Genomic DNA, 19,262 nt, shown 5'->3' with positions numbered 1-19,262 from the left:
AGTAAAAAATGTACAGAAAATGAGGATTACAATTTTCAGCGATAAATCTGCTTCAGTAAGACGAGCAAAGGCTTCTGATCACAATGATAGTAAAATATAGTTGTAACTCCTATGGTTGTGGAGAAAAAGGTACATAAACGTCGCCTAAAGTACATGGCAGGTATTTTTTTTTTTATTCAAGTACCCTAAAGGCCTGGGTAGGCATTACATAGGGGAGTTATAACACAATAAAGCTGTTACAGTGTACAAATTGAATAAAAAATACAAACGATTGATACAAATAAATATAAATATGCACATACGCTATACATATGTATACATACTATTACTTAACAGAACACGGATGCTACGCGGAGAAAACAAAGAAAGCACTATTACAAAGAAAAAAGAAAAGAACGGGCCAACAAAAACTCGAAGGAAAATTTTCGCAGTGTTCAAAGAACAAGAAAAGGATGCAAAAAAAGGCTAATTCCCGTTCATTGAAATTCCGTGTACAAATAACAACGACAATAACAACAAAAAAAAAAAGAGATATGCACAAGAACGTTATTAGCGTTCATTAAAATAACTTTTAAGTTTATTCATGAAATCTTCATGATTTTGAGAAGAAACGACGTCGGCAGGTAGCTTGTTCCAGTGATATGTTGCGAGAAAGAGGGGGGATTTACTTAAGAAGTTTGTTCGAACAAAAAACGGGTTGTACTTTAAAGGGGTGATCAAGGCGCGGAAAGATACGATGGGCGACCCTGATGTGGCATGCGCTGAACGACGATGTTGAGTGATAAACTTTGTGGAAATGAGATAGAAGTGCTATGATTCTTCTATTTTCTGGGGTGCTTAGATTCAGAGATTTTTTTTAGGTTAGTTATGCTAGATGTTCGTGAATAACCTTTGGTAATGAAGCGGGTTGCGTTATTTTGAATTGCGTCAAGTTTGTTGGTGAGGTAAGACTGGTGCGGGTTCCAAATAAAAGATGCATACTCTAGTTGAAACCACAAGGCGTGAGACCACAAGGCGTGAGATCTGCCGAATATTTTGTACAGACAGACAAACGTAAGTGTGCATGTTACATACTTGGCCATCAGGGATTACCTGCCTTTTCCGCAAGAAGCTTGTTTGGGGATGCCTCGTCGCGGCGGCCGCGCGCAATGTACGCTCACTGTACATATTAACGCGACAACGTTAAATAGCTCGTTTCGCAGAAATTTCGGCGTCGGTGTCGGCGTCGTTGGTTGTGAGCGAAAAACCATCGTCTTGTCCGCGACTGTAAAATAGAGAAAGATGCAAATAAAAGAAGTAATAAAACACTTCAGTTCGAGTGAAAATCGAACCCAGGCCGTTTGCGTAGCAAGCAGGTGTTCTACCACAGAGCCATGATATTGCTTAAAACAGCTTGAAAAAAAAAAGATACACTATATGAATGTCATGCAGTGAAAGGAGTCTCCTTAACGCATGTAATATTGCGTGGCAGAAGCGTAGAATCGCGCATGGCGTCAAAACATGTGAATGGCGCAATGATTGGGCGTTTTAAAGGCCCACCCACTACAAAGCGCTCGGTCATATTTAATGATCATCAACAAAGTGAGCAGCTGCGTAGGTTCGCATGTTGCCCCTACGAACGCGGGTCCCTTCGCTGGTTCGCAAAAGGAAGATTTATGGCGTAGTGGATACTTAACAACTGTACTTGCAGTCGGCATTCTAGGATAGATTGAAACGGCCGATGTTACGCGCAGAGCCATTCGTTTCCTCACGACACGGTTGAGGCATGCGCCGAGAACCGAAGCTAGGCTAGCAATTGAAAAGGCGATGCGCACGAGCAGTGTTGCCAACCGTAGGGTAATTACCCTGCTTGTAGGGTAGTAGGGCGGTAATGCGATTTTCCTATTAGGCGTAGGGTAATTTCCCCTTTTCGCTCATCATCGATCCGCGAAAAATGTTGACGATCGACGCGACATCTCCGAGGGTGACATTCCTAAATAGATCCAAAAACTAAATCTTTCTTTGAATAAAGTTGGAAATGTTTCAATTCACATGTCACGAGCCTATATAGCGACGAAAGATATACGTCACACATCCCTGTGCTAGCAATTTTTTTTAAGGATGGCTTTTTTTCCTTTCCGTCGTCTCCCGTTCGTTCGTTGCTTGGAGGGGCTTTTAAATTTTGTGACGGCAGTCAGCTCCAGTTATTAAGGCGAAAGCCTTAGATGCCTCATGAAAAACGGAAAGTGACCGTCGGGCGTCAATGCGAGGGATGCAAAAAAAAAATCACTGCCATATCCACGAAGTGAATGATGTTAGAGGAGCGTGCTCGGAGATGATCGGGTAACCCGCGAATCCTCCGTACACATTACTCTACCATAATATATAGACGTGACAACGTTGTTATATATACATTAGCCCTCTTCGCTTCGGCCTCCCGGGCTCTCATCGCAGGGTCTTGGTGGCGAGCCCGAGCTGCTGCTGCGTTGAGAGCCCGCCGCGCTGCTGCCTTGGCTGGGGTGTTCATGCTGCGGAGCGGCAACGAAGAGTGTTGACTGAGTGAGCTCCCGGCGAAGAGAAAGGAAGCGCGCCAAACGAGAGGCGCGACCCTCGAGCAGTCACCTATCTAACTAGCGCATGCGCCAAGCGTGGTGTGCGCCGCCTTGAGCGGCGGCATATAGTGAGCATTCTTGAAACCACCGGAGAGTGCGCAGCTGCGCTCCTGGCGGGACCAATGAGAAGTAGTGTACACGCCGCCTATAACGGACAAGGCGCCAGCATAAGGAGCAAGCTCCTAAAAATCATCATCATATAACAACCTTATGAAGTCATCGTGACGTCACAAATTGCCAAAATTTTTGGCGTCATGAAGTCATAGTGACGTCACTGTGACATCACATAACGCGTCGTCAAATGATGACGTCATCTCATGACATCGCCACGTGGTCATAGGTGGGCCGATTGCGGATGCACGTGAGATTCAGAAAGCACAGGCAAACCCATTCCTTCTTTTCGATTCCTTCCGCGTTTAACATTAGAAGGAATGTGTCCGACTGTGTCAGTGACACTTCAATTGAACTCTGAGTTATCCTTTCTTAACGGACAGCTTACGTGATGACATGTTTGACGCCACTCTTTCACGCCACCGTATGCCTGGAAGTTTACTTTTTTTCCAGCTTTTGCCGTCAATAAACAGTTGGTAGTTGGCGCTCCTCTGGCTTTTTTCTCTGCCCTTGCTTCATATTTCAAGCACTGTGCCAGAAATAACATGTTTAGCAAAATAATCGGAGCCCTCTACTACGGCGTCTCTCACAGCCCGAGTCGCTTTGGGACGTTTAACCCCAAAAACCAACCACCCTATTACTTCTCGCTATGATTAGGCGCTACCATGTCCGCAGGCCAACGCTGTTGTTAAAAATTGAAGGGGTGTACCATCGTGCTCAATATGAGTTGCAAGTTGCAACATGGCGGCCGTGGTTGAAGAGGCCTGAACGGTGACACCGGCAAACGTTGAACTGAGATTTAGGGAATACCAGTAGCCGAAACAGTGTCTACTTCACAAATTTTTGCAATGTCGACATCGCTTTGTAGTGTTGACACTACTTTGAGCACGAACAACTTGTTGCAACTGATCTGGGCGCGACTGTACATACCTACAATAGGCCAGGTAGCCAAGGCTTGTAGATTGGCTGACTGCGGGAAACACTGCATGATGATTGCAATACGTCGTTCGAACTGACCTGCATGGTCAGGTTTCGCATGGTCCTTTCCATGGGATCGAAGGTGACCCAAAGGGTGACGATCGCGCAGTCGATGAGAACCAGAACGCAGACGAGTGCGATCAGCTGCTGATCCTGGAGGAGCTGCAAGGAACATGGTGGCATGTGTCACTTGCTGTGTCCCGTCGTATTATGCGCCACGGTGGCCAAATTTAAGGACGCACGGAACACAGCAGCAATGCGCTGTGCGAAGAAGGTATGTGGAATGAGGGGTAGGGAACACATCGAAAATAAATAACTGAGCGTTACGGAATATATTGACCGAAGTATGCAAGACATTTAGGCGAGTTGGTTGAACATCGCGATAATATTGATAGGGCAGCGCTATCTGCTCGTACGTGGCAATCAGATCAGGGGAGAGATTATTGAAGGCTACCACCTAAAGGGCCCCTCACCACCCCGCGTTCAAAGACGAGGGAGTGGTTTCCTCCTCGCCTTCGCTACCCTTCCTACAGGCCATATCTCCCCCTCGCTGCTTATTTCTTAACTGAACGTGTACCATGTCAGCACTAAGCGTTGACCTTATCAAGAATTTGCGCTCGTCGGCTACACGCTGTTATCTCCGTTTGCGCAGTCGAAAACACAGAAAATGAACTGAAGACAGTTGGTCGTGCACGATAGCCATGCGAGGCAAGGAAGAACGGATGGGCGGCTGCATGGCAAAACAGTACAGGAGACAATTCACATCTGGTATTTCGCGTATGTGGACCAATCCAGAGTATGTGCTGTATCGACGTCACGGGAATCGCTGTTCCGCATCAAGAAGTGCGCCAGAAAGACGAGAAAGGCCAGGAGAGAATATTGCGCTCGTTGTTTGTATTTTCAGAAGCTGGCGAGGGGCCCTTTAAATATGTGTACGCGTGCCCTGGACAGCCTTGCATGACAGTGAATTTTCATTTTTGAATCCCTGCTTAATATAGTGGAAGGAAGTACGCTTGATCATCTTTCTTGCTCTTTGTGTGTGCCTTTTTATTGACGTCACCTACACGTGAGGGAACCCAAGCTCAAGTTGGCGCGGCCGAGCTAGCCGTTACTGGGGATAGACGCTGCCGGCGAAGGCGTTTTGTCGCCGGATTTGGCAGCAGCGGCAAGGACACGTGCGCGCATGCGCTCCTCATTCGGCCCGGAGCACTGCTAGTCAGCAGTAGTTGCATTGTGACGCACCATAGATGCAACCCGAGAGCTCTGCGCGTGCGCGGAAGCGGGGCGGCTAGCAATAGGCTTCCAAAGCATGCAACGTCGGGCGACGCCACTGCTCTTATCGCAACTGGGCGCATCCGCGGCCACAACACTGCCGCTCCCGCTTCCGCTCACGTGCAGAGCTCTCGGGTTGCATCTGTGGTGCGTCACAATGTACCTACTGCTGACTAGCAGTGCTCTGGGCCGAATGGGGAGCGCATGCGCGCACGCGCCCTTGCCGCCGCCGCTGGCATATCCGGCGACAAACCGCCTTCGCGGGCAGCATCTGCCCCCAGTAACGCTTAGCTCAGTCGCGCCCAAACTTGAGCTTGGGTTCCCTATAGTGTACTAGTTGTGGCGAAAGGAGACGCGCCGTGGATATTCCCTGTTGCGACAAGAGCATTGGCGCCGCTCGACGTTGCTTTGGAAGCCTATACGTTTTATCTAAGACGTCCGTGTGCTTTTCAATAAAGTTGTTCTGTGTTACTTTGTGCCATCGTTGTCGTTTGGGCCTATCGAGGTGTTTGGCAGAAGTATGGCGCAGTCAAGAAAACAGCAAACGAAAAACTGAGTACACACAAACACGCATATGCGCTGTTCGGTGCTCCTGAGCAAGATCGTGCTTGGCCCATGGAATTAAGGGCGAGACAGACGGTACGATTTTCCATGCGAAGCGACGTCCGACACGGCGATGGGGAAACCGGAATGGTGACCTTTCATAGCATCGGACAGCCACCATTCCCTCTCCCCCACCGCCGCGTCGGCCGGCACATCCCATGGAAGATCCTACCGTCTGTCTCGCGCTTTATTCGGCCATTCAGTCGTCGTGCGAGTCAGGCTTTATCGATGACGTCTCGAACAGTCTCCCCCTGGATAGGCTGTTGCGCCATTGCGAATGTTGTGTCTTACATATATCACGTTTACCGAAGCACTTGTACCATATCACATGTTATCAAAGCGTTGTGTAGGCACAGAACTATGGCTGGGGCACAGTACAAAGTGACGGGAACACTCGTGACGAACACGACGCCTTGAATTTTATTTTTAATTTATTTCGCCACATAAGTACACTGACCTACTACCGCGATAAAAAGAAATGCTAACAGCGGAGTGCGTAGGACCCGCGCTGTTCGCACTTATTTGTATCGCGCTAGTACGTAAGGGGCGAAGACGGCGGGAGAAAAGCTAAGTAACGGCAGCTTGACCGGTCAGGCCTCTCCGTGTACAACAGCTAGCAACATTGCAAAATATTCATCACACACATTTGTTGCGAGATAAGAGAGCAAGAACGTTAATATCACAACTCTGAAACGGCAAAGAAATGCTTTTCAAGAGACGCAAGGACGCAGCGTACTTCATCGCTCTTAATAATATGACGAGTAATTATTGAAAATCTAAAACGCGCGAATGGGAACGTTTATTTATTTATTTTTTTGTCGCATTTATATAATAATAGTGGAGAGCAGTGTGTCGCGGTCGTGCATATCAAGTGCACTCCGAAGAGCGAGAGTGTCTTCAAGGATAAAGCTTTAGCACGAGGCAAGGTCTGAGCAACCCCAATGAAGAAGAAAGGAAGGAAGAGATGAAAACTGTGGCGTCAGCTCGGCGGTTTCGCTCGGCGAGCAGCGGCGCGTGAGAGTTCCTCCCATCGGAGCTCACTCGCCTATTTATTCCGTCCCACGGGCGCGCACGATGGCAGGCGGCTGGGGAAGCGACGCGCGAAAGTAATCGCCGAGTCAGAAGGTGCTGCCTGATCACCTCATTTGCGCGCGCTTCCAGGGCCTCCTCCAAGTGTCTCGCTCGCTCATTCCTCGTGTCGTTCCCCGTACGAGTGACGTGGCCGTGTTTCGACACCGCTGCTGAGCCGGCAACGTGGCTCAGCCCAGGTGTCAAGGGAGCTGCGTTGGCTAGACTCGGCAAAGTTCACGCAAGGCAGACCTTACAGGCGCGCTGTTGCGGTGACCGCCCCAGCTGTGAAGTACTTCTGCTAAGCAAATTGTCCTCGTCATGCAGACAGGGCGGACGCCTTTCTTAATGCGCGCAAAAATTTAGAGGCAGCCTGAACTGCCTCCAGAGAGCATATGAAGAAAAAGAGGCTTTCTAAATGCTCTACAAAAACAAATCGCGTGTGCGATAGCGCTGCTGCGCGCAGTCCCCAAAGCTAATGCTTTATCTTCATTACCAAATACAGTAAAACCATGGATGCAACCTAATCGTACTACGCTCATGCAAAGCGGTTTTAGTAGATAAAGGGCGCACAACAGTGAGAACATTGAACAGATTTGTAAGCTTTACAGAGCTGGAATGAGAGTTGAACATAAATAATTGAACTAGGACCACGCCTCCAGCAAAGACTCACGCCTTAAAGGGCCCTGTAAACCTTTTCCAAGTACCGCACTTACTCGATTGTAACGCGACCACGATTACAACACGGGGGGTAATTTTCATTGCGTCCAGGAACAAGAAATTGTTATTGCGGTGTTCGACTCTAACGTGGGCGCCGACCTTAGGTAGCAAAAATCTGGGAAAAAAAAAACTCGCGTTACATTCGAGTAAATGCGGTAAGTAGCGAATGACCACACTGTCGAAGTTTATTAGATGCGAAGCATCTTATGGCGGAGTTCAATCCGGTGGTGGTGGTGGTGTTGGTGTGCGGCGTGACCACTGCGCATGCGCAAACCCTCTCCCCGCACGTCATCTCCCCCTCCCCTCTCCACTTTCACTCTCCACTTCCATTTTCCCTTTCGCTTCTTCTCTTCACTCCTCTCCCTTTCCCCTCTCCACTTCCCCTCACCGCTCCCCTTTTCCCTCTCCACTTTCCCTCGCCACTCCCCCTTCCCCTTCTCCCTCTCCACTCTCCCCCTCTCCCGTCCCCCTCTAAACGCGGGCTCGACATGCCCAAACGCTGCTTCGCATCGCCTCATGGTCGGGAGATGGTGTGTTGCCTCACGAATCGATTGCCGCAAAAGCTTTTCCAATCCGTCAAGCACGAGTGCAGTTACAGGGTTTAGTGCCTTTCCTCTTTCGTCCGCAGGCCTTAAAGTCAGAGGGGCGTGGCCTCCCCCTTCGGCATGTCAAAGGTAGCACTGCAGCCCCCATTCGAAAAGCGCTGGAGTTGATTTTCTGACAGCAGTAACCTGTGCGGGAAAATTCTAATTCTGCAATTTTCCGAATAACGATTTAATGGCGCTTATTCGGTTGATGTGGTGCGAGCAAAACAGGTATCGTCGTACTGCCGCATATATTTCCTCGAGACAGTGCACATTACGGTTGACAACCCTTCTTGGCACAGCATACTGTTTCACGAGGCCCCTGAGCGTGAAACTACCTGCTCGTGAATTAATGAAGGTTCGCCTTGGTGTCTTTACGTTAACAGCAAGTTTTCTTTCTTTTAGGTGCGCGTTACGAATCCGGCGCAATACCAAAGACGCATGCTGTTTGCTTACTAGGCAAGTACGCGTGAAAATAACATATAGCGTTGTTGTGCATGGGGTTCTCAAATTAGTGAGTAAATTAATGTTCTGTATTGCAGCTAGAGTTATTTGCTTCGAGCTCACAAATCTTTAACCTTTCACATCTCGAGTTGTTTTTGAAAAATTGTTTCCAAAATGCCAATTTTTTAGTGCTTGATTATATCGGCACGTGAAATAAATGCCCGAAAGACACTAGGAATTATATATTTATTCGGATAACAGTCATAAGCACGTGTTCAATTGTAGAGTCAGTTGGCTTCACTACACTGAGATGGTGCCTCTGTGGCCTCTGAAAGTTGTGACGGAACTGACTTTTACACACAGAATAGCAATTTATATATATATATATATATATATATATATATATATATATATATATATATATATATATATATATATATATATATATATATATATATATATTATAGATGAGCTTCTCCGCTACACAAGGGGCGTGGGGAGAATTATTATTATTATTATTATTATTATTATTATTATTATTATTATTATTATTATTATTATTATTATTATTATTATTCATATCCTCGAGCTTAGCAGTGCAGTACCCCAGCCGCTATACGCTACATTGGCGGGTTGCTGACATCTGCAGGGCGCATCTCGTCGATGTGCTCAAGCTATCAAGCACCACGGTTGAATCTGCCCGGATGTTTTATTTCGAGAAGATTCACCTCGAGGCTTACGGCTAATAAAAGAAATAAAATCTTGGAAGTCTGCGTCACTGAAGAAATGCACGTCATGTAAAGGCTTCCGAGGATGTTCAATTCTGCGAACGACGTTCGGTTGAATGCTGTCCAGAGATGTTGTCCAGAAATGCTGTCCAGAGATGTCCACGGCGCGGTACTGGGGACGCTGTACGAAAAGTCGGAACAGTCGCGCAAAATCCGGGACGGCTGGTGACCCTATGCCCAGAACATTTTGAGGAGTAGCGATGTGCCCACTGCACGTCTGTAAGGCACATCGCTGCTCTTGTGACTCGTCGCCCGACATTACGCCGGTATAAGGCCTCTTTACGAAGCAGTTTCATGCGCTGGCGTGGCTCAGTAGTAGAATGCTTAAATGCCAAGCAGAATGCCTGTGTTCAGTCCGTGCTCGAAGATATTATTATTTACATCCATCGGGATTTTTTCGGTCACGGACAACGCCACCGACGCTGACACCAAATTTTCCGCGACACGGGCTCTGTAACGCTATCGCGTTAAAAAGGAGGACTTACTTCTCCTTAAACTTTACGTAGTTCCTCGTCTGTTAATTTTTTACAGACTGACGTGAAGCGCACGCGGTAAGAATGTCGCGCGAGAGTTCTGGAGATGTATTCCTCTGCTATCGCCCACAAAACCCGAAAGGAAGAACAACACAGAAGAACAGCTTCGCTAGGCCCTTCATCCGAAGTGAGTGTTTTTCTTCTCACCAGAGCTTGCGCAAACACCGCCTTACAAGCCCGCTCTAACTTAGACGCTGTAAGTTATACCTTCCATAAACAAGGTTAGCGCTCGAGCTCCTCGTAGGTTATGCCAAGAAAGTTTCAGTCTGTAATGCAACGCTTGCTAGATCGCTGTTTTCTGTTTAGTTCACGTTTGTAACTGCGTATACCGGCAAAACGCTTCGAAAGCAAGGTGTAAACATGCAGTAATGTTGCCTGATTCAGGACGCAAACAACAGCCAACTGTATTTTGCGAAAGGGGATAACGCGACGCAAGGCGAAGAAACAATAGGCGAAGGAAAGAGCGCTGCCTTGCGTTGCGTTGTTACCTTTCACAGAATACGAACCAACTAGCCCAACAACACGTTTTATTAGGGTACGTGTATATGTTTTCAATGAAAGCAGTAATGTGTGTCACGTTGATAAAATTACGCAAACTGAATTTCCCTTCCGTTATTACTAGTTTTGGGACGAAAATTCTCCACGTTCGCCACTTACTTGCGTCGCAAGTTTCCAAATGCAAGTTTTGGATATTCATAGCGCTAATTATTAACTTTGCTTATAAAGATCATTCTGCTATAGTGGGAAAGGAAGGTACAGCCAAGAACAAAAAAGAAAATGAATGGAAGTAAATAACGAAATTTAATTATATAAATACAAGCTGCCCTTCAGCTTACCACATTATGCGAATAGGGATCAACTCAGCTGTCAAACACATCGCTTTCTCTTCACAGTCATCAGCGGTTCTACAGCAAATTATATCTTTCCGCGATGATTTTCTTTGTACAGATAGCTTACGCACACAAGCATACATACACACTTAAAAGCTAGAAATAGAAAGAACATGTCTATTTATTCATTACGAAATCCACAGCTCCTTCATTACAGTGTGTGAGAAGACAACGCACATACAATCAATAAAAGGAGGGAAAACGAATGAAAACAAGTAAGCAGAAAACCGGAATTACAATGAACAAAAAATAACAGTGAAACACTGGGTGTGATACAAGAAGGCAACCAACACTATTTACAACCGTAGAGGCAAAGTGCATTCCGGAAAGAGGCAGAAAATGCGCCAGAGGAGACAGTGGCACCTTATTCATTTCGCAAATTATTTGGATAAAGATGTTTGTCTTATATCTCAATTGTTTGATTTTATAGGCCTGATCAAGACGTGGCGAGACATAGTCGGGAGTGCACAGATACTGCATGCGATGTTCTCACTATTCTTTTTTGACGACCACGACGTCCTTTCCTTGAACCAATCTTTATCTTTGCAATGTTGCCATGTCATTGCTTGTAATGAAGGCGCAGTAACGTAGTGACTAAAAAACTGGAGGTGTCCTTAGCGGCGCCTTGGGGACTTAATGGCGCTAGCCGGGATAACTTCCTGTGATGGCAACTCTGTGTAGAATGTACAGTTTCGGTAAACTTCGAGGGCCCCTTGTGTAAACTTATAGACTGTGTGAACGCACACAGTCTGCTAGGACCTGGTTGGTGACTGTCGTCCGCCTCCATTGTACACGAACGGAGCGAGCGAGCGCATGCACGCGCACGTCATACTCCTGCGGGATTTAGAACTGCTGACGTGTCGAACGCGTCGGCGCAAGCTAGCGCCGAACGAAAGCGACGAGAGTAGCGAAGGAAGGAGAGGAAGACGCGACGCGAGCGCCGCACAGCGAAAGAGCAAGCTACGACGGGCGCGTCTAACCATAGAGTTAATATACTGACTCTAGAGGAAAAGCTGGGCCGCGAGACCGCTAACCAGAAGAGCGCTGACATCTTGGAACGTTGTCATTCTTGCCATCACATATCAATCCTAAAGAAGCATTTGCACAAATAAAAACGCACGGATATTGTTTTATGTTTGTTTTGAATACTTTTGCGAAAGAGTACGACGGCTATTTATGCAATTTACTGTGCGCAGAAAGGAACGTTTGCAGGCTGGTTTACCAGATGCCACCATATCAACACCACCACCAACACGAGGTGCGCTCGCGGCCGATTGCGCCGGTTTCCGCGTCGTGTTAAAGCCCCTGAAACTTCGTTTACGTCGTGTATCTCGTAGTTGTCATAGGGTCCCGTTGTGTGCGTTTTCTGTTGCCACGTACCACTCGAGTTCATGTGACAGCCCTCTTGTCATTCAAGCTGAAACCCTCAATGCAAACCAGGACGTACGGCAAAGAAGAGATGAGACAAGCACTGAAAGTTATGTAACTAGGCGCAACCGAAGTTTTTTTTTCTTTTTAATGGCGATAAAATTTTGTGTGCCGTGTATCTTTAGTTTTAATTGAAGCTTTCGGGTGACGTCTCACTCACATTCGCCGCTGCATGCTGCAGTCGACATTGTTCTGCTTATGGCACTCTGCGCTGAAGAACGGCAGCAATGAGCTGAAAAAGACCGTGGATACAAATGTCTCGTCATTGCAAGTCGAAGCACAGCGCGACCACGGCCTACGCACGTTGCTTCGAGCTGCGAATCTGTCAAGTGACCCTTGTGCCAGTGAACGGAGAAACTTTATTCGTTATGCGTTATTGGTAGGGCGTGCCTAGTAAAAACCATGCACAAACAGGTGGAAACATTAACTGTTATCAATCGGGCCAGCTGCACAGACAACGCTACACTAACACACGGCTTCACGCATCAAAACGCAGCTGATGTTCCCTGAACAGCGCATAGCTGGCTTAGGTCGGTGGAATAAAACTGATTACTACCGTCAAATATAGCGAGCGTCTCAGGGTCTGGCAACGTTCGTTTTGTTCCATCATGGCGGAACCCATGCGGTTATAGGTTTCAATGCATGGACCCTATGGGGAGCTTTTCCTCTAGAGTCAGTATATTAACTCTATGCGTCTAACGCTGCTCCGTGCTCCATTGGGCTGCAGAAATATTCTTCCTCGACAGTCACCACCACCACCGCATAAGCGCAGCGGAGCGTACGCAGGTGCAGCCGGCGCCAGCGAGTGCGCGCGCGATGCAATCGCCGCTACGAGAGTGGAGGCACACGCTATACGCGGGCGCAGCGAGCGACGTCAACCTTTCGCTTGCCCTCAACTGAGACGAAGGGTACAGTATACACTACTATAGCCTATTGTTGTACATGTACCTACACCCAAAACTCAGTCTTTCTGGCTCTATTTGCAGCGAAGCTATAAGCATTCCACGGTCTAATGAAAGCCTTAATCCTAATTAAGTATTACACGTGGTACGTATACTCCTTTCTAGCCCAACACGTATACCGACCAGACGTCCCTTTCCTATGTTCACTTACAGCAGACCTATAGGCACTTTCTGTGACCCCGTTAATTAGGTTTTAATTGACTATCCACGGGGCTAACTAAACATTCTCTTCACTCAATTAACTTAATCCTCATTATTCTATCTATCCTTTAAAACCATTGACTAGGACCTTTACTAGCTTTCTATAATGGCCTTTTTGTATGCCGTTTTTTTCCGACTCTCTCGTTTTACACCTATTTTGCGGTCACAAGAGGTCAACCTCTCCGCTACAGCCATATGTCGCTAGCAGCTATAGCGCTACAGAACGTCGTATTGTGCTGCCCTGGCGCTACTGAGCTGCTGTGCCTAGAGTCTGTTTCCTATGTAACGTCACAGAAATATCACAGGAACATTAAACCTATGCCAGACGACGCCTTCTTATAAAACTTATACCACAGCAACAGGCCTAATTCACTCCGTCATAACTAATGGCAGTTAAGGGATAGTCTTGTTCATACTCAGTTCGAGCGGTAATCACACAGTTGGAATCTGAATGAAGGTCATGCGTGAGACGCAATTTCCTTTCTTGGCTGACCGCCAAGTTCCTTCATTCAATTGTGTCGGTTATGTAGAAAAGGACTTTATCTTCGGAAGAGTCTTATTTTGGTATGCGCTAAACCGAATGTTTTAGAAATGCTTTAGATCACTCTAAAATTGCTCGAACTCATATAGTCTACGCATGTGGAATAACAGAGCTACTTCATCATCGTTACGACAGTCACAGTTTGTTGATCATCAAAATTTGACGAAAGCCCGCGTTTTCTCTTTTCTCCGCGCATCTCATTTTATGATTAGTTCACCACGCACTGATGTGTACGTTTTTCTAATTATTCCCTGCAATGAACGGCGAGCAGTGTGTCGGCCGGATTCAGCGAACTTCTGTGGTCCAACTTAACGTATACCTTCCCCGTGGTATAGGGTCCACTTTGACCTTGTTTACTCGTCCGCAGGGTAACCGGAACCGACTGCCGGACAATCTGGCAGCGTTCCACGGCACAATAGCATGTGATTAAAAAACTAAAGACGACAAAGAGAGAGGTGAATTGGTGCCGTGCTGACAGAGAGTAACGTGCGCGGTGGAGAGATGTGCGCTGTGTAGCTCGTGATTGGCACGGTACGGGAGCGCGAATAACGCGCATTCGATATTGCTAGCACCATGCAGTACATCGTTTCTATAGATTGACCACACTTATATGGCAGTGAGTACGCGTTTCTCTTCATGGTATCGTTATTGGCTCTGTGTACTGCTTCGCTATAGACGTTAATTTTATAGCAGCCACCCCTATGGCTCATTTGCAGTGAATTGAAGGGTCGTTGGTTGAACATGTTCTTGGGCAAACTCATGTATTTGAAACGATGCTGGTATTACTAAAAGTGAATTATTCAGAACTAAATTTAAGTTGCCGCATATACCAAAACTAATAGCGGCCAAGTTTGCTGCCCTGCGTGCTATCACACGTTCTACTGTATAGCGACTGCGGAAACGGGTCATATAATAATATTGAATTAAGGGCAGTCCCCTTCAGGATTTGCAGTTTTCCTTACTCTACAAGGCTCACAAGACAGGATGTAAAAAGAGCTCACTAGCAAGATGCTGGAAAAGGACTCCACCCAATATTTCAGTGTCTGCCAGGACATACCAATTTTAATGGTGATGACTTCGCCGACGGTCACACTGTAAGGATACTGTAAGGAAACATTATTTTTCAGATATAGGACTATTATTGGTAGCCTCATAGTTCCCGAGGTGTCTCGTATCTAACAATCATTCTCTGCCACTATATGATCGCAAATTTTACGCTCCTATGCAACATTGTTGCACTGCCCCTTTCATTTTCGAAAGCACACTCGTTGCCCATTTTAATGGCTCACTATGTGCGACTCCTGCAGGAGCAAATCAACTACTGAAGATTTTGTTTCTCCAATGACTCTCAGAGTAGTCCTCTGTTTTAGACGGGCTGGCCGTTGCCCGAAGTTAATACATTAGGCAACGGACGTGCGCGCAGCCGGTGCAGATATCAACGTGGTCACGCTTTTCCAAGCAGCTTCATCTCTGCGACCGACTAGCTGTGTATCTTGAAGCGTTCTTTCTCTTGCCTAAATTTCTACTTTCGTCACCAAGAGCACAGGGTATAGCAAAGCGGATACGCTTCCTATTAACCTCCTTGTTTTTTTAGAGTGAAAGCTCTACCACTCCCCGTTTCGCAAGATCATTCATCGCGTCGCAATGGCCTTGAGCGACCGGAGCGCAGCGCGAGATGCGTCCGGCCAGCTTTGGCAAAAGAAGGGCCGCATGGCTCATGGAGGAGGCTCTTGCCTCTCGGATAGCTCGGACTATAGTGAACTAGAGCCAGCTCGGACGCTGCAATGGCAGCTACTGCTCTTTCGTCCCAGCGTCTCTCTCGTTCCAAGTCACGCCACGTGATCCGCTGCGGAGAGGCGTCGCAGCTGCGCTCGCTCGGAGCCTCGCCACTGCGGTACCACGGAACTAGGCGAGGGTTTAACGTTTAATGGCGGCTGCTTCACCGGAGCTTGGTAGCTGTCTCGCCATAAATGGCGCGACGGCGAGGCCCTCTGTACGAGCGCTTTAGCGCAAGCACTCACTCGTGATCACTAGGTTCACAAAAATTAAATTGGAGCGAAATTTTTTTACATTGGCGCTGTATTTAACTAGGCCATTCGTAACTACGTGAACAGCTACCTACGTACTCAACGGAAAATTATTATCACCAGGAACGGCCTTTCACTTCATGCATTAAAAAAAAAAGCGGCCGTAGCCACCCAGACTGAGCTCGAACGGTAGCTTGCGGACTGCGACCCTGAGAGTAATAAGAAATATGAACATCATCGTAACTCTGCGAAAAGTTACCTAGTCAACAATTACCTATATCAACAGAAAACCCCTGTGACACAAGCCCCACTATTCGCAACTGGTTCACTAAAAGTAAACAGAAAAATGTGAATAAATAAATACGCGAATAAATGTACAAATATCTAACTATATATATATATATATATATATATATATATATATATATATATATATTGTGGGAGATGACCGCGCCTGCCATGGCCGGCAGCGTCCACCGTTGAGTCCAGCCCAAGCACTGTCCACGGCACGCACTACACTAACACTTCGTCGTTGTCCATTCATTATCTGCAACGTCCCTCTAGCGGTATTCCCAGAATATATATATATATATATATATATATATATATATATATATATATATGAAATGAATACATAAGCTAATGAACGAATAAATAAATGGAATAAAGAAATCCGTGTTATACACCGCTTCACTGGTCATCCGCCTTCACCGAGAGGAATGAGTGAATAATTTTTTTTGTTGCTTCTCTCGAATGTCAGGACACTTGCCAAAGTTCAAGAGGACTACCTGCATCTTTATTCTGGTGGTTCTTTCCTCGCTTTCCGAGTGAGTGATTGCTTACGAATGAGTTAGATCGCCGGTTATTCTATATGCGTATTTATTAAAGTCACGTTTCTTTCTCGTTAATGGATGCCACCATTCCAGAAAGCCGGCCGTCAAGGCCTGCGCGATAGGCATACACACGCACCTTGTTCTTGATGACGCCGCTGGAGGCGCGCACGAACAGGTGATGTACCCGGTATGTCTTGATGAAGATCGCCCCGAAAGCCAAGGAGAAGCCACCCGACAGCAGGAAAGCCCGTACCTGCGCCCCATCGCACTTCGTACCCCGACTGAGACGTCGACATTGATACGCGACTGGGGAAGGCATAATCCACATTCTTTGACGCTAGTGAAGCCAACAGTCAGGGAAAGAATAACATTGAAGCTTTTAACTGTAGTGTAGTAATTACGACATTTTAAACGGACAGGAATTGAAGTGGTAGAAAAAATGACAACTTGGCGTCGGTTGGGAAAGAACCCACAACCTTCGAATGACACGTCTGATGCTCTACCAATTGAATTACGAGGACGGTCGTTCCCCCGTCCATTTTTAGATGCGAAGCAGCTTATGGCGGAGTTCAATCCGGTGGTGGTGGTGGTGTGCGGCGTGACCACCCTTACTGCGCAAGGGCATCCTCCCCCCGTCCTCTCCTCTCCTCCGCTTCCCCCCCCCCCTCTAGCGCCTCATTCTCGCCTGTGCAACGCCGCGATAATCGCCAGCGCATGCGCGTCCCCTCCACCCCTCTCTCTCCTCTCCTACGCTCCCCCCTAACGCGCGCCTGTCGATCGCGTTCCCCGCTCGCCCTGTGAGAATTAACGGACAGGCTAGAGGGAAGACGCGACGCGCATAGCGTTCCTTTTAGCGTTCCACGATGCTTTGAATCGATGGATGCAGGTTACGGTGCGGGACTTCGCCCCAGCTTAAGAACCTGGCGAGCCACCTCCTAAAAAAATTACACAATCTCCCACTCAAGCGAACTATCTCCCCGCTGCTTCGCATCCACGCATGCTTCCCTTTAGTGGGAGATGGTGTAATTTTTCTTTGTGGGGGGGGGGGGGGGTATTTCTGTGCGTGCAAGATATTTACGCGTCCGATACTCAATTGCTGGATCATCAGACGCGCAATTCGAATGTTGTGGGGCTGGGCTGCTTTGCTCACGACTGGAACGGAATCAACCAGCGCCTCAGGCAGGGCGAAGTGAGAACTGAGAACAAGAACGAGATCCTGGTTCCTATACGCACATTGCAGTTTAATTGCAATAAAAAGCGGCTGTTTGTCGCTCTCACTTCATCCTGTCGCAGGCGATGTTTGATTCCATTCTAATGTGATGCTCAAGTGTAAGCTTTCTTGACAGAAACTTTCAAACAGAACAACGAACCGGGCCATGCAGCCTAAGAAATGAACACGCCCAGGCTGCCAGGACATTCTGTTTTCTATTAGATCGGCTACAGTTCGCAGGCGCCCAGTGCAAAGAAAAATCTGCATGCCAGTAGCGGCGAAGGAACGAGGGACTCACGGTGCAGAAGACGGCGAAATGTGTGTCACTTCCCAGCGTGTCGTAGTCTAAGCCGAGGACAACGATGGCCACGTAGACGAGCAAGCAGCCCACCACAGTCATGTTGTTCAGCTTGGGACTGGACAGCTTGATGTACCTGCCAGGGTCGGATTGTTTGATGAAATTTCTCTCATTACACTCTCTACTCGCTCTTGGGCCGTGCGTAACGCCGCTGCTGTGCCGTGTATTTTTTTATCTATAGTACTCAACGCCTGCTCGACAAAGCTTCCAATCAGAACAGCACTTTATACATTCTAGATGCATGAACGGTCACGTCGGAAACCAGCCATGGAGTTTGGATAGATCTTGTAGTGTTCGAGATACCACTCCTTGATCTCGTTACGTACGTTCAACAGGAGAGATCACGTAAGCGACTATCTGCAGCGTTGTTTTTGGATGTGAAAGGCGCCTATGATAATGTTCTACACGAGGCTATTATCGATGCACTTGAGGTGGTTGGCCTTGGTGGTCGAGTTCTTCGATGGATTGGTAGCTACCTGTCTGAGTTCTTTGTGTCCACCGAAGACGGCCCCACCACACTACGCTATACCTGCCGAGGCGTTCCTCAAGGCGGAGTACTCAGCCCCATACTATTCAATCTCGCCCTCATTCAACTTGTCGAATCCCTGCCAAGTACGATCAAGATATCTATATACGCAGACGACATATGTGTCTGGACCTCAGCCGTTACACGACTTCAAATACGTGCGAGACTTCAAAAGGCTGCAACATTGACAGCGCACTACCTTAGCAAACAAGGCCTCAGAATATCCCCGGAGAAATGTGCATTGGCGGCGTTCACGCGCAAACCAATGACACCATATGCCATTTCTATTGACGGGCAGTCGATATCTTATGCCAGAACCTACAAATTTCTCGGCATAAGTATTGACAGAAACCTCAATTGGACCCACACGTGGCCTATTTGAAGAAGCGCCTGACGGCCATTGCCCAGCTGCTCAAGTTCCCGGGAGGGAAAAACTGAGGCATGTCAGTAGATGCAATGTTGGAATTATACAGACCACTCTTTCTTGGGTTTCTGAGGTATAGTCTGCCTGTACTAACCAACACCTGCAAGACAAATCTTCGCGTTCTACAGGCTGCACAAGCTCAGGCACTCAGAGTTTGCCTAGGTCTGCCT

The 19,262-nt window shown here is 47.4% G+C and overlaps 1 protein-coding gene across 1 annotated transcript in view; it reads right to left on the bottom strand.

Moving 5' to 3' along the window:
- The window catches only part of LOC119381058 (gamma-aminobutyric acid type B receptor subunit 2), a 271,571-nt gene that overhangs the window by 26,353 nt on the left and 225,956 nt on the right, over positions 1–19,262 (bottom strand). Inside the window, exons 11-13 of the mRNA XM_049412140.1 lie at positions 18,083–18,218; positions 16,711–16,827; positions 3,720–3,842 (exon numbers count right to left, since the gene is read on the bottom strand). Of these exons, the coding sequence (XP_049268097.1) occupies positions 3,720–3,842; positions 16,711–16,827; positions 18,083–18,218 (376 nt within the window). The remainder of the gene's footprint in view (positions 1–3,719; positions 3,843–16,710; positions 16,828–18,082; positions 18,219–19,262) is intronic.

Source organism: Rhipicephalus sanguineus, chromosome 2 (assembly GCF_013339695.2).
Source record: "Rhipicephalus sanguineus isolate Rsan-2018 chromosome 2, BIME_Rsan_1.4, whole genome shotgun sequence".
In the NCBI taxonomy this organism is placed as follows: Eukaryota; Metazoa; Arthropoda; class Arachnida; order Ixodida; family Ixodidae; genus Rhipicephalus; species Rhipicephalus sanguineus.
This window is presented reverse-complemented; position numbering and strand designations above follow the sequence as displayed.